The 16267-nt window shown below is 46.9% G+C and overlaps 1 protein-coding gene across 1 annotated transcript in view; it reads right to left on the reverse strand.

Annotated features, from left to right (window-relative positions):
- Positions 1 to 16267, reverse strand: part of IGSF9B (immunoglobulin superfamily member 9B) — a 128225-nt gene that overhangs the window by 76684 nt on the left and 35274 nt on the right. The window contains exons 2-8 of the mRNA XM_088457037.1: positions 12945 to 13142; positions 11045 to 11191; positions 6098 to 6249; positions 3615 to 3732; positions 3339 to 3480; positions 948 to 1093; positions 381 to 523 (exon numbers count right to left, since the gene is read on the reverse strand). Of these exons, the coding sequence (XP_088313163.1) occupies positions 381 to 523; positions 948 to 1093; positions 3339 to 3480; positions 3615 to 3732; positions 6098 to 6249; positions 11045 to 11191; positions 12945 to 13142 (1046 nt within the window). The remainder of the gene's footprint in view (positions 1 to 380; positions 524 to 947; positions 1094 to 3338; positions 3481 to 3614; positions 3733 to 6097; positions 6250 to 11044; positions 11192 to 12944; positions 13143 to 16267) is intronic.

Here is a 16267-nt window from a genome sequence, read left to right on the forward strand (position 1 = left end):
AGACTGAAATTAGTTTGTGGTTGTTTGTGCTTAGAATAAACACTATTCTAGTGTTTGGTGTATAAAGACACAACTGTTGCTAGGGGGAGAGCACAGCACCGGGCCAGTCCGCACAGGGGAAAGTGCAGAGCAACGGGCCCGTCTGTGCATAGGGAGGTGTTCAAAACGACACCTGTTCCGTGCACAGGGAATGTGTAGCACCAGGCCGGTTTGTGTACAGGGAAGTATCGGCCCATTCATTTTAAGTTTGTTTTCTGAATCATTGTAATCCCAGTCACATACATATAAATTGGCCTCTGCAATATACATTTTTGTTTACCACATAACAGGCAACCAGTAACTAACTATCCTCATTGCCAGCAGTGTCCCGCACTACCCACCTTATCAGTCCTCAGGGGTCGGCCATCTTTATTCCATTTCACATAGATGACAGGCGGCACGGCGTCCACAGGGCAACGGACGTGACCATGAATACCCACCGGGACATAGATGACAGGTGGCATATTGATTACTCGTGCAGGGTCTGGCAGGAGAAGACAGACATGGGTCACCTCAGCAGCAACTAAACCAATGTGCCGTAACTTTATCCCCTCGTCCGTCTCCGCACACATACACTTAGGGGGTCTCTGTCCACCAGGCTCACAAGAGGCATTTTGAAAGTGCCATTTCCTGGCTCCAGCCGGACCCCTTTACGGCCCAAACTGTGCTGGTTACTACACAAACTGTAAACCTGGTTTTCCCAATGCTAAACAAAATAACCGAGGCTAATAAACACCATTATTAATTTCCCCTCTCATACTCTTTAGAGACTGATATTGCTTTAGAATTGGGTCACCACACTCCCCTTCATCCCCAAATCAGTGCTGCTGCGATAGGTAACAAGAGCTAAAACAGGATTATTGCTGTGAAAGTATTCCCTCAAAGCGACCGCCGCCAGTTACACTCACATTGGACGGTGAGATAGGCCCATGCAGACGGTGAGCGTCCGAGGCTGTTGCTAGGCACACAGGTATATTTCCCAGCATCCTCTGGTTTGACTCTGAATATGATCAGTGTTCCGTCAATCAGGATCCGGACCCTTAGCTTTAAGTCACTGCGTTGGAGGGAGACAATCACATAGAAAAATAAAGCGCCCAAGATAATGAAAGCAAGCGTCACTGATCTGTGCATAAGCCCCTGCCAGCGCTAAATACAACATGCGAACATGCCTGATCCCACCCAGCGCCCCTGGCACCTCATCCCACTCACATACAAGAAGCAGTAGGAATATTTTCATTCATCCCTTGAATTATTTTGTGCACAAAAACACCCGTGGTGGATGGCAGCTGGGTCTGGATTTAAATTATTTTGCCGCCCCCCACCCAATTTCTGGCGTCTTGCTTTCCATCTGAAAGCAACACTCGTCACTGCAGGCTCCATGACCTGAACCACCAGGAACAATGCAACATCACACATTACAGGAACAATGTAACATCACACATTACAGGAACAATGCAACATCACACATTACAGGAACAATGTAACATCACACATTACAGTAACAATGCAACATCACACATTACAGGAACAATTTAACATCACACACTACAGGAACAATGCAACATCACACATTACAGGAACAATGCAACATCACACATTACAGGAACAATGTAACATCACACACTACAGGAACAATGTAACATCACACATTACAGGAACAATGTAACATCACACACTACAGGAACAATGTAACATCACACACTACAGTAGCAATGTAACATCACACACTACAGGAACAATGTAACATCACACACTACAGGAACAATGTAACATCACACACTACAGGAACAATGTAACATCACACACTACAGGAACAATGTAACATCACACATTACAGGAACAATGGAACATCACACATTACAGGAACAATGCAACATCACGCATTACAGGAACAATGCAACATCACGCATTACAGGAACAATGCAACATCACACACTACAGGAACAATGCAACATCACACACTACAGGAACAATGCAACATCACGCATTACAGGAACAATGCGACATCACGCATTACAGGAACAATGCAACATCACGCATTACAGGAACAATGTAACATCACACACTACAGGAACAATGTAACATCACACACTACAGGAACAATGTAACATCACACACTACAGGAACAATGTAACTTCACACATTACAGGAACAATGTAACATCACACATTACAGGAACAATGTAATATCACACATTACAGGAACAATGTAACATCACACACTACAGGAACAATGTAACATCACACACTACAGGAACAATGTAACATCACACATTACAGGAACAATGTAACATCACACACTACAGGAACAATGTAACATCACACACTACAGGAACAATGTATAACGTAATATCACACACTACAGGAACAATGTAACATCACACACTACAGAAACAATGTAATACTTAACATCACACACTACAGGTATAATGTACAATGTAACATCACACACTACCGGAACAATGTATAACATAATATCACACACTACAGGAACAATGTAATATCACACACTATAGGAACAATGTAAAACGTAACATCACACACTACAGGTATAATGTGCAACGCAATATCATACACTACAGGTATAATGTACAATGTTACATAACACACTACAGGAACAATGTACAATGTAATATCACACACTACATAACAATGTAACATCACACACACTACAGGAACAATGTATAACATAATATGATACACTACAGGTATAATGTACAATGTAACATCACACACTACAGGTACTGAATAATGTGCAATGTAACATCACACACTACAGGAACAATGTAACATCACACACTACAGGAACAATGTAACATCACACACTACAGGAACCATGTAACATCACACACTACAGGAACAATGTATAACGTAATATCACACACTACAGGTACTGAATAATATGCAACGTAACATCACACACTACAGGAACAATGTAACATCACACACTACAGGTACTGAATAATATGCAACGTAACATCACACACTACAGGAACCATGTAACATCACACACTACAGGAACAATGTATAACGTAATATCACACACTACAGGTATAATGTACAATGTAACATCACACACTACAGGTATAATGTACAATGTAACATCACACACTTTGTACATTGCAGGTAGGATAATGCATTGTTACACAATATTTTGTATGGTAATATTGATCTGTTACTTTCTGAACTGTTACATTTTACAGGATTATATTGATTCGTTTGGAGGTTTGGCAGTAATCCGAAAGAATAGCGCTATAAGGCATTAACAGTGTACTCATCACTTCCCCCAACCATACTCACTTTTTAAAAAAGACGTTTTCCTCCTGCCAGTACCAGGTGTAGGTGAGGTTCCCTGGATACGCTTCGGCTTGGCATGTGAACAGAGCATCCTGGGAAATGTTAACTGTGATGTTCTCGGGAGGGGAAACAATGAAGGGCGACCCTGGGGACAGGAACAAACATTACCTCAGCTGCCCGAAACGGCACATGCTGTCACCTGGAGCCCAGCCAGCAAGGGCAGGACACTAGGGAGCGCCAGGCTCACGCTTCCAGTGAGGGCAGTGCGAGGACCATTACCTTGTACTAGAATCCGTGTACTGTGAACAGCTTCTCCCTGAATACTGGTAGCGCGGCAGGTGTAAGATCCTCGGTCTTCACGCCCGATGGATGAGATAGTCAAACTCCCATCATTTACCTGCGTGGCACCAAGTGAGGTTGTGGTTACACGGCAATCACACGCTCACAGCTAAATTACAGCACACATCCAAACTGGCTGAACTGTGTAGATTAACAGTATGACACTGAGCCAATTCCGCGTTGTCTGTGTCCCCCGTCAGCTCCGGTGTCAGCCTGACTAAGCTAAGTGCCTGTGTTTAATAATGTGGGTCATAGGAATGGTGTATGGGTACATATTTGGGTACCCAATGTGCTTGTGTGACACGAACCTAATGGCCAGAGCAAAGCTTCTGCAGCTCATGTTTTCCGGTGGTCATCAATGGTGTCGCAAACACTCTGGGCCTCATTTACAGACTGACGCACTTTGCAAGATTTAAAATAATGGCACAAATATTGCAGAATTACTTGTGTTTGTGGAATAGCAAATATCTCAAGAGACATCCAGCTTTCAGCAGGGTCTCCATATCAGGCGCACAAATGGGGGGACTTACGACCAATGATTGTGTATAGATGCAGCATGACAGCTTTCCTCATAAAAGATAAATATGAAAGTCACAATATCCTATTTGTACACAATATAATGTAATATAGTGTCATATACATAAGAGAGAATAGCATCTCCAATTTGCCTTTTCCATAAGGATCTAATAAAATACAAACTACTCCCCATCTATTGCTCACAGCTTTATGACTCCAATAGGAATCGCTTATCCTGCAATAGTCCAACTAGTAATGTAACAGAAGCTGTCACTGTATGCTATATTCTGCAATAACCTTATTCTGTATGCTGGATGTAATCCTCGCTATCCTCTTAGTCCGTTTGCATTGGCAGGTGCACAGAACCACTGCACAGTACCACCTCTCCTGTCTGTATGTTACATGTAACCCTGGTATATGTTCTTAGTCTGCATGCACAAACAGCTGCACAGTACCACCTCTCCTGTCTGTATGTTACATGTAACCCCTGGTATATGTTCTTAGCCTGCATGCACAAACAGCTGCACAGTACCACCTCTCCTGTCTGTATGTTACATGTAACCCCTGGTATATGTTCTTAGCCTGCATGCACAAACAGCTGCACAGTACCACCTCTCCTGTCTGTATGTTACATGTAACCCCTGGTATATGTTCTTAGCCTGCATGCACAAACAGCTGCACAGTACCACCTCTCCTGTCTGTATGTTACATGTAACCCCTGGTATATGTTCTTAGCCTGCATGCACAAACAGCTGCACAGTACCACCTCTCCTGTCTGCATGTTACATGTAATCCCTGGTATATGTTCTTAGGGCCTGATTCAGACCCACTCGCAAGAGGCTGTCCGCTCGCAAGTGGGTTGATGTTGTGCTCTACGCATGCGCACGACGGCAGGAGCTCCGTCGTGCGCATGCACCAGACGCGACGAGCGAAGGACTTTCTTCGCTCGTTGTGTCTGATCAAAGGGGGCGTGCTGGCGTGCCAGGGGCGTGCCTCCCTGATGGGGGCGTTCCCACGGGAACGCCTCCCGTCAGAAGCCGGCCCACTGACATCACTAGTGATGTCAGTGGGAGTGATTTTGGCTCTGATAGAGCCAAAATCACTCCGGGGCTTGCGGTTGAAAAACTCAACCGCAGGCTCCGGCTCGCAGTTTCATACTGCACGCTCGTATAGGCTGTGGGTGGTGACCCACAGCTATACGAGCGTCCAGGAGGACGCTCCATTTTTATGGAGGGCGGCTCTCATTCAGAGCGTGCGCTCTGCTCAGAGCGTACGGCTCTGAATGAGGGCCTTAGTCTCCATGCAGAAACAGCTGCACAGTACCACCTCTCCTGTCTGTATGTTACATGTAATCCGGCTGGTATATGTTCTTAGTCTGCATGCAGAAACAGCTGCACAGTACCACCTCTCCTGTCTGTATGTTACATGTAATCCGGCTGGTATATGTTCTTAGTCTGCATGCAGAAACAGCTGCACAGTACTATCTCTCCTGTCTGTATGTTACATGTAATCCGGCTGGTATATGTTCTTAGTCTGCATGCAGAAACAGCTGCACAGTACCACCTCTCCTGTCTGTATGTTACATGTAATCCCTGGTATATGTTCTTAGTCTGCATTCACAAACAGCTGCACAGTACCACCTCTCCTGTCTGTATGTTACATGTAATCCCTGGTATATGTTCTTAGTCTGCATTCACAAACAGCTGCACAGTACCACCTCTCCTGTCTGTATGTTACATGTAACCCCTGGTATATGTTCTTAGCCTGCATGCAGAAACAGCTGCACAGTACCACCTCTCCTGTCTGTATGTTACATGTAATCCCTGCTATATGTTCTTAGTCTGCATGCACAGACAGCTGCACCATACCACTGTACCTGTATTATACATGTATGTCTCACATAATACCTGATATTTTGGGGTTCCCCCTAGGAACTCTCCCTCTCGCAGCCACGTGACAGTAGGTTTAGGGTTCCCAAACGCAGTGCAAGTTAATGTGATGCTGGTCCCCTCCTTCACTTCCAGGTATTGGGGGGGTGTTTCCGTGAAGGTGGGAGGAGCTGAGGAGCGAACAGAAAACATGGATCAGAGGTTTATACACGCTGTACATAAGAGTAATGTGCATATTATCTACCGATACTCTGTTCTGTCATTTACATTCTATACGATGTCTCACTTATTTGCTGTTACGTGCGCTGGCACAACAAATCCCCTTATCTCACAGCCTCGCCCCTATAATCACGCAGCGGACCAAGTTATCCAAACGCAGTAATGCCGAAAGGCGAGGCGGAACATGCAGTACCCACTTGATTTCACACTTATAATGCAGGACCAAGAGTGTGAATAAGTTTCCACAAGATCCTACAATTACTGTACTACACCACATTATTCTTGTACGTACAAATTGCGATGGTATCTTATCATATAACCAGAAGAGACACATTAACATAGATGCACCCGGAGACTGTAAGTACTAGACAGGACAGAGGAGGTCACGACTCAATAACACAATCCATACTCCAGCTGAGGCTGGCGGGGGCGGCTGACGCGCATTACTCTTAATTGCACTAATGGGTTAAATCAATACTTTTAATCACAGAAAAACACCTATAATAAGATACAGACAGCGAGCCTGATTCAGGAGGTGGAAACAATGGCGGTGTGTGCACGGCCGGCCGGTTATGTGCTACTGCGCCTAAAAAGCCTTACGGTGCATGCGTTCCCATGAGCATACCTCCCAACATGACCCTCTCCAGGAGGGACACAATGCTCTGGTCCTGGACTTCCCTGGTAAGAGGTGGGGCTGCAGCGCAGTCCAAAATTCATATAGGGGAGTCGCACCAACTGTCATTTCACACGCTGCCAAACATCACTGGCTGGGACTCACTGGCAGTTGGTGTGACTCCCCTATTTGAATTTTGGACTGTGCTGCAGCCACGCCTCTGGAGCCGCCACCAATCAAAAATTACCAGGGAAGTCCAGGACCAGAGCATTGTGTCCCTCCTGGAGCGGGTCACGTTGGGAGGTATGCTGCCTGAGCATGCGCGGAGTCCGCTGTTGCGTACGGAGGAGGCCCAGTGTAATGCAATGAAAAAAGAATGGAGAACTGGGCCAGGGGAGGAGTTGCCCATGGCAACCAATCAGCTATGAGGTTGCATTTATCAAGTACAGTCTATAAAATAATAGGTAGGCGCCGATTGGTTGCCATGGGCAACTTCTCCACTGGCCTGCCTCCCCCCTCTTTTCACTGCTTCATACCCCCATGTCTCATTTAAGAGGTGTGATTGCAATTCTCACTGCTATGTAACACATTATAAAAGGAGTGTAGAACTCTCCCAGCTGCCTTAGCAAATACAGATCAACCCAGAGAACGGGGCACTGTACCGGGTTACTCACATTATTACTAAAGCTGCATACACACACAACGATTTAGTAAATGAAGGATTTTAGTAAACGATTTTCTTTCATTATTTCAAGGGAAAAATGAATGAAAATCGTTTTAGTAAAATTGTTCATTTACTAAAAGTAATGAACGATTTTTTTGAACTACAAACGATTTTTGCATATTCCCTTACTGAAAATCGTTGAGTTGGTCAGTCTGACTGAACTACAAACGTCAACGCGCATGAACGATGATCGTTCATCGTTTTAACTCAGAAAGTGAATTAATTTTTCAACAATTAAACGATATCGTTATCGATAATCATTCAAAAAATCGTTGTGTGTATGCACCTTAAGAATTGATCTTTGGACAGCTGCAGAATATTTATTTCCTGGGCCCCATTATAAATATGTACCAGTGACAGTCACGGATGAGTGTCCCCTTTTATTTCTAAATATATATATATTTAAAAGGCCGCAGCGCCTGGATGTGTCACCGTGGTAACTCGGGCACTGAAAGGTCGCACTCAAAAGGGCAACATTCATATTTAATGCACTTGTCTTGTGACCCAAGTCTTTGTCAAGGAGATTTCACAAGGCTAATTTAATATTCAAAGTTTAATGAAAAATACTTTGACGTTTATGGTAAAAAGGAACTTATAAACATTTCTCTGTACCGTTAACTGTTTGCAGGCTATGAGCAAATAGCCAGTCGCTGCTTGGGCAGAATGCAGGGCTGCAACCACCTGCAGGTATTGGGGGTGCGGGTTAGTAAGGGCTAGGCCGCTGGTAGAGTGGGAAAAGTTGGTGCTGAGCCTTACATCACTGGCTCCTATGTGACTAACATCCAGGTAATGAGCACACTGTTACTGACAGAATTTCTGTATGAAGATTTAAAGGTCCAGTTCTTAAACAGACTCATCTTTCTTAGCACCATCCTGAAGGGCCCCCCAGACTCTGGGCCCGATTCAGAGCCGCTCGCTAGCGGCCCGATAGTTGCCCACTGCGCACGCGCCACGTCTGGCGTGCGCGAGCCCTGCTGTGCGACTGAAGTTCAGTCGCTACGGGGCTCGCAACAAGACGGGGCGGCTGTCGATGTTGATTGACAGCTCACCCCGTTTTGTGGGCGGGTAGGGGGGGTGGCCAGACAAACGCAGTCGTCCCCTTAGGAACGCCTGGCGTTTGTAGGAGGGCTGACTGACATCATTACTGATGTCAGTAGTGGACTCCCTGCTCTATTAGAGCAGGAAGTCCACTCGGGCTTGCGGCAGCTAGACCCTTCCCCAGGGTCTCGTCGCAAACCCGATGGTCGCGATAATTGCAACGGTCTCCACCCCGCTCGCACAAGCTGTGGGTGGTCCCCCACAGCTTTGCGAGCGGTCGGTGACAAAAAAAAAAAAAAGCCCACATTCAGATCGAGCGCCCGCCAACAGGGAGCGGCCCTGAATCAGGGCCTCTGATTCTTCGCTATTACTGCAATGTTGAAGATGTAAACGGGCGCTTGTTTGATATGGGCAAATACTGTCTACAGTGAGGGTTGTAGAGGGTATTGATGGCATTAGAGGGTCTGTAAATGCATTAAAGTGAATCTTTTGAATTATTCCCACATACTTTATACCTTTTAGTAACAAGACTGCAGACATGTGCGTGCAGTTATAAGACCTGAATTTACTGAGCCCGAAAATCTATCAGATAGTAACAGGACCGGAGGGCGTCCGTTTCGCATACTGTGTGAATGTTCCTTTCACACAGGCCGAGTGGAAAGTAATGTGAGAGTGACAGCGGGATGCATGTACTGAGCGCGTTAGCGGCGACGTGTATGTGTCTGTGTGAATGCGATTACTTCATTTTTATCCCCCTAAGTAAATATATGACATACATTTATCGTGGGATGTAGCTGGCATCCTGGCATGCGTTATGCCGACAGTCTAATTACCGGCGCCGAAATCCCGACAGGTCGGGATCCCGGCACTAGTATCCCAACAGCCGGCATCCCGAAGGTAAGTATCGGGGTGTTAGGGGGAGGTTAGCGTGCGGGTTAGGCACTAGGGGGAGGGTTAGGGTTAGGCACTGGGGAGGGAGAGTTAGGATTAGGGTGGGGGGAGAGGGAGGTTAGGTTAAGGCACTAGTGGCGGGGAGGTTAAATTTAGGCACCGGGGAGGGGGTTTTAGGTTTATGGTGCGGGGAGGGTGAGGTTATGCTTAGGCAATAGGGGGGAGGTTACGGTTAGGCACCGGGGAGGGAGAGTTAGGGTTAGGAAACACTTCCCTTTCTTTCCTATGGGTGTCGGCATGCCGCTGTCGGTATTCTGACCAGCGGCATCCTGACAGCCTGGATTTCATACCCAACCCATTGATCACACCTTCCGCGTCAAGCTGCAACACAGGCTGCCACTACTGCATGTCATGGCACAGGAAAATGAAAACACGACTGCGGGCTACAAATGTCCTCCACATACCCTGCGTCTGCGAAATGCTGATATTAGGCCCAGGAGGAAGCATCGCAGTGGCATTGGTATCAGCCCATGCATCAAATAATGACAATGTGTGGGCTGGAGCTGTGCATTACACAGGGCAGCGGATAATCTATGGGTAACCTGTGTGTGATGCACATATAACTGTAAATTATGCACGCCTCTGAAACGGCGTTGAGACGCTCAGGCACGCCTGCGTTTGCACCTCCACTCCCCCGTTTTTAGCGACCAGCCCCCGTCACCACCCACAAACGGCTTCTCCTGTCACTCATTCAGCCGGACTGTCTATGCGTAGCGAGCCTACGCTTTCCCGATCGCTCACCCCGGTTCGCACACTTGCATTGCGATGAGTACGCATGTGTGGAATGCAAACAATCGGCTGGCTGCGTGCGAATGCATCCTAGCGAGCATTTCTGAATCAGGCCCAGAGATCCATCTGACTCGGAAACAGGCGTGAAATGAGCAGATATATTCTCTAGAAGAGCACACGGGAAATGACCATATTTACGCACATAAGCACCTCGGGGTGCAGCCCCCTCTATGTGGGCATCTCATGGGTTACTACAAGTCATCAGGATGCACCTGTAACTGCTCCAAACGAGATGCTGATACATCTCCTAACAGGCGAATATAAGGTTAAGTGCTGGCGGCATTTGCATAAACACGCCCTCTGCGGCCCCTTCCCAGGATCACAACGCGTTTTTTCTGTACTTGCGCAGACTCACATACGCTACGTAAACAAAACATACAGATGTGTCTTTGCTCATCTAGCCTCAATACGCCATGCAGCGCGATATGCCTGGCGTGAGCGAGCCGCCAGGACCCGTGCAACTCTGCTACCGTCGGGCTATGCGCGTAGTTCTGCCACTGGCTGCTGCATAAGGTAATATCGGTGGAAGAGAAGAAGACAGATTACCAGTAACAAGCAGCACAGGTCTGAGGCTTCCGGGTTCCTTGATAACGCTATAGTCCGTCATGGCGCACGGAGCATGGTCACTTACCATTCACTGTCAGGTGGACCCAGCTGCCGTTGTGAAATGTGTCATATTGCTGCTCCAGCATCAGCACTTTGCACTCGTACCAGCCCTGATCTTGTGAGCGGGCCTGTTCAATGCGCAGCGATGCCTTGTCATGGAGGGTGGCGCGGCCTGGGAGCAGGGCGAAATTGGAACAATGATCAGTACACCACTACGTTAGTGTGCGGCGCTCGCTGTGGGCAGAGATCGGGGAGTTATAGACCCAGCTACTTTCAGACTTTTCATCAGACGCTCCAGTTTATTATATCTGCACAGACATAATTCAGTGGCATCAGCAGGAGTTACATTAGTCTGTGTCCCCCCTGCCCACACAGTACAGAAGACTGCACACCAGTGACCCTGCACAGTATAGCAGCCAGGGTCTCCCACTACCCACAGTATAACAGTCAGGGTCTCCCACTACCCACAGTATAACAGTCAGGGTCCCCCTCTCCCCACAGTATAACAGTCAGGGCCCCCTCCTCACCACAGTATAACAGTCAGGGTCTCCCACGTCCCACAGTATAACAGTCAGGGCCCCCTGCTCCCCACAGTATAACAGTCAGGGTCCCCCTCTCCCCACAGTATAACAGTCAGGGTCCCCTTCTCCCCACAGTATAACAGTCAGGGCCCCCTGCTCCCCACAGTATAACAGTCAGGGTCCTCCTCTCCCCACAGTATAACAGTCAGGGCCCCCTCCTCCCCACAGTATAATAGTCAGGGTCCTCCTCTCCCCACAGTATAACAGTCAGGGCCCCCTCCTCCCCACAGTATAACAGTCAGGGCCCCCTCCTCCCCACAGTATAACAGTCAGGGTTCCCCTCTCCCCACAGTATAACAGTCATGGCACCCTGCTCCCCACTGTATAACACTCATGGGGGCCCCCTCTCCCCACAGTATAACAGTCAGGGTCCCCCTCTCCCCACAGTATAACAGTCAGGGCACCCTGCTCCCCACAGTATAACACTCAGGGCCCCCTCTCCCCACAGTATAACAGTCAGGGCCCCCTGCTCCCCACAGTATAACAGGCAGGTCCCCCTGTCCCCACAGTATAACAGTCAGAGTCCCCTCTCCCCACAGTATAACAGTCAGGGTCCCCCTCTCCCCACAGTATAACAGTCAGGGCCCCCCTCTCCCCACAGTATAACAGTCAGGGCCCCCCTCTCCCCACAGTATAACAGTCAGGGCCCCCTCTCTCCACAGTATAACAGACAGGGTCCCCTCCTCCCTTCAGTATAACAGTCAGGGTCCCCCTCTTCTCACAGTATAACAACCAGGATCCACCTCCCCCCACAGTATAACAGTCAGAATCCTCCTCTTCCCACAGTATAACAGTCAGGTTCCCCCTCTCCCCACAGTATAACAGTCAGGATCCCCCTCTCCCCACAGTATAACAGTCAGGGTCCCCCTCTCCCCACAGTATAACAGTCAGCCCCCCCCCCCTCTCCCAACAGTGTAGCAATATCCTATAAAATATCACTGATATTAGGAGAGCAGTGTCACATGGACGATCTCACACTTGCTTGGTTTCAAATGGAAATGGAGGATGTGTGTTTTCTTTGACAGAACATCCCGTTACTTAGACCACAAGATATAATATTGCTGAAACTATTGGTATTTATTGATTTATGTATTTCACACCTTCCATAGAGACACAGAATTCTCCACTCTCTGGCTGCAGTTCCTGTGTGCGGAGTGGTGGAATCTTACATGTAGACTTGGCTGGCAGCCTACAGTATCTGTTCCACAGACAAAACTAATGGGGGTCAATAGCAAAAAGGTAAAGAAAGAAAATATAAGAAGTTTTGCTCGTGGAGGGACAGAGATGTTAGTCTAATGGGTAAATAAAGTACATTACAGCGTGAGGTCACTAACCAATCCATACCTGCATATTCTGGGTCCACGTGAGGAGGATAGAACCCAAACTTGATGAAGATGGGAATGGGTACGCCAAACTTAAACCACTCAACAACGTAGGGAGGAGGCTGCGCAGTAAGTGGATGTATCACATTGCACCCCAGAATGACGCTCTCTCCAGCACGTGCCGTCACGAACTGCGGCTCCTCCCGTGAGCCCCCCAGACCTGCAAGACAAGGATCAGTATGTCATATGTAGATATAGGCGGCTGATGTTACATGGGAAGGAAGGAAAGATTAAAAACCCATCAGAAGACCTGAGAACAGAGCAGCCACAGTGGTTCAGTGGTTAGCATAGCTGACCCTGGGTACACCGGTTTCCTCCCACATTCCAAAAGTAGACGCCTCCTGGCTTCTGTGATCTTCTGCTGCATCTGAGGACGCAGGAGCCTATCAACTGCATCCATATACTGTAGGCCATCAGTGTAAGCCTCAGAACACCCATGGTGGCCGTGTATTTCACGCTACCGGGTCAGTAAAGCTCATTGGCCTTGGCGTGGCCAGAAAACGGGGCCAGCCCATCCCCAGACACTGATCGGCACACGCGCAGTACAGATCCTGCCCATGAGCCGATCGGCCACCACCGGAGCCAGCGGGATTGCGCACGACTCGTAATCAGGCCCGTAATGGATTGTAAGCTTCACAGGTGCAGGGACTGCTATGAATGAGTGAAATACTCTGTTAAAGCTGCGTGTAATGTGAGCGCTCTATAAAGAACTGTTAATATGTAATAATATATAATAAAAGCATGCAGAAGTTTTATATAAAGTATATTAAAAAACAGGTAACATGAAAAAAAAAAAAATACTGAAGTACAGTAGTGCAGCATTTCCCCCTCTAACCATGTACAAAACACTTATAGGGCTCAATCCAATTAGGTGAGCATGGCGAGTAGCGAGTTTGTTTCTTGAAACTCGCACACTTCGCAGCGAAGCGCACTCCCGAGAATTCTCCAATCCAATTAAAAATGCCTATTCGCACTACTTGCAGGGATGGGGTGTGAATTGACTGCCAAATGAGATTTGCGAGAAATGCATGAAAATGTGGGGAGACCATCCTGGACCCCCCAAAATGGATAATTTCGTTAGCAGGACCATATAGACGGCTGTTTGTGGGCATTAGGAAGGTACTGTAGGTTTTTAAATGGTGTCAAATGGCTGATTTGTTTTTGTTTGTTTTTTAAATGCAAGAACATTATAAAAAACTAACTTTTTTCATTAATACCCCTTTTCCACCTAAATTCCAGGTCTGACCCGGAGTTGGAACAGGGTTCCTATCCTGATCAGACCCGGAATTTAGCCAGCGCCGGCTCGGGATACTCCCTAGTCGGCACCGCTCACACCGGAGTTGGGTCTTCATAGACCCGGCTTTCCCGGCTTGAAAGTGGACGCTTGGAGATGATGTCATCTCCAAGCGCCACTGAAGCCGGACCAATCGGCCAGCTAGCAGCGCACTCCAGGTCATCGTGACCCGGAGTGCGCTGTTCTCACAGCAGGGTTTCACGGGTTACGCCCGTGTTAAACCCTGCTAGTTACCTGGGTTGGATTGCCGGGTCACTCGACCTGGCGATCCAACCCTCTCCCCTTTTACACCAGGGAGCTGCCCGGGTTAACCCTTCAATAACCCGGGTTTTAGCTCCGGTGTAAAAGGGGTATTAATCTCAAACGAATTAAACGAAAAATGAAAAAAAAAAAGTAGGAAAAAGGGTGATTTTGGGGTACTTTGAGTGCACCTTGAAAAATTTCAAAAAATTATTTTTCAACTAAAAAATTGTCATTTACTTTGGGGTACCTAAACTAACAAAAAAGTTGATTTTGTGGTAATTTGAGGTTTGTTTTTTTTTACCCCAAAAATTTAATTATTGAACTAACCTAATTGGAAACTTCTAAATGCCTAATTAGTCATTAGGGGGGTGTCCAAGGGGTTCAGCACGGTGTCCCCACATTTTAACCTAAAAATAAGATTTTCCTTTCCATCTCCCGCCCTCAGGGAGGGGCGAATAGAAAGATGTGAATTCAGTTTGACTGATTCAGTGCGAGTTGATAATTGGATTGCAAAATGAATTCGCCATGCAAATTCAAAGAGAAAATAGCAGCTCGCACCTAATAGGATTGACCCCCTTAGAATTTGCGGTGCAGGGAGTGGGGTCACTGGAAATCCTTTACGTGGGGCTGCTCTAATTCACTAACTTGGTCAAATATAATATCGGCGGTCACTAAAGGGGGATATCCTGTGAAAGCCGTAAATGAGACAGAGAAGCCGCGTACAAGCTTTGCGGGCGGGAATAAACTGTTTTATTAGAACAGAGGTGACAGTATGCAGAGCTCCATCTTGCATTACACATTGCTGTGTATTAAGGTTCCCCCTATACCTTATACAGGCATCAGTGACAAAGGTGCATGGGTCACTATAGCTGGATGGAGTGTTTGCTCCTATAAATGGGACACTGTACTTGGCATCACCTAAAGAGAGAACGTGTAAAATATATAAGTAGTTCTTATTCAACGTCTTATTTTCTAAAACAGTCCCTTGTGATAGGTACTTTACTATGTACATAGGAATAAGCCTAGATATTATCCCCTGATGCTCTAAGATTTGATAATTAAGGGTCTTCAGAGACAATGAAGTAGCTATACTCTGTCTATATTAGACACCTTACCTAATGTCTCTTACGTATGGTAGCACTATGTTACTTATACTCTATACAGACACCAAACTGATTCTTTAAGTAGCACTCTGATATTACATAATACTGTACATTGAATAATCAGCTCTGTTGCATGCATGTGGTTTGATTAATGGCAATGTGTAATGTGCAGACTGTGCAGAAGTGACTTCCTCTCCCTTCTCCCATAGGCGTCTATTCACGAAGCCTTGGAGAGATAAAATGGATGGAGATAAACTGCCAACCAATCAGCTCCTAACTGTCATCTTTCAAACACAGCCTGTACAGTGACAGTTAGGAGCTGATTGGTTAGTACGTTATTTCCATCAACTGTATCTCTCTCCAAGACCTAATGGGGCCAGATGTACTAAGCACTGAAAAGTGATAAACTGGAGAGCGATAACGTACCAGCCAATCAGCTCCCGACTGTCATTTTTCAAACACAGCCTGTAACATGACAGTTGGGAGCTGATTGGCTGGTACTTTATCTCCGTTCACTTTATCTCTATCCAAGCCTTAGTAAGTAGACCCCTTAGTGAAGAGACCTGATGAATGGGGTGTGAGGTCAGCTCAGTGGGATCCAGTCTAAAGATCTACAGTAAAAAGGTGGACAATGTCTAGAAGGAC

Source organism: Taudactylus pleione, unplaced genomic scaffold (genome assembly GCF_031769625.1).
Source record: "Taudactylus pleione unplaced genomic scaffold, aTauple2 ptg000734l, whole genome shotgun sequence".
NCBI classification, from domain to species: Eukaryota; Metazoa; Chordata; class Amphibia; order Anura; family Myobatrachidae; genus Taudactylus; species Taudactylus pleione.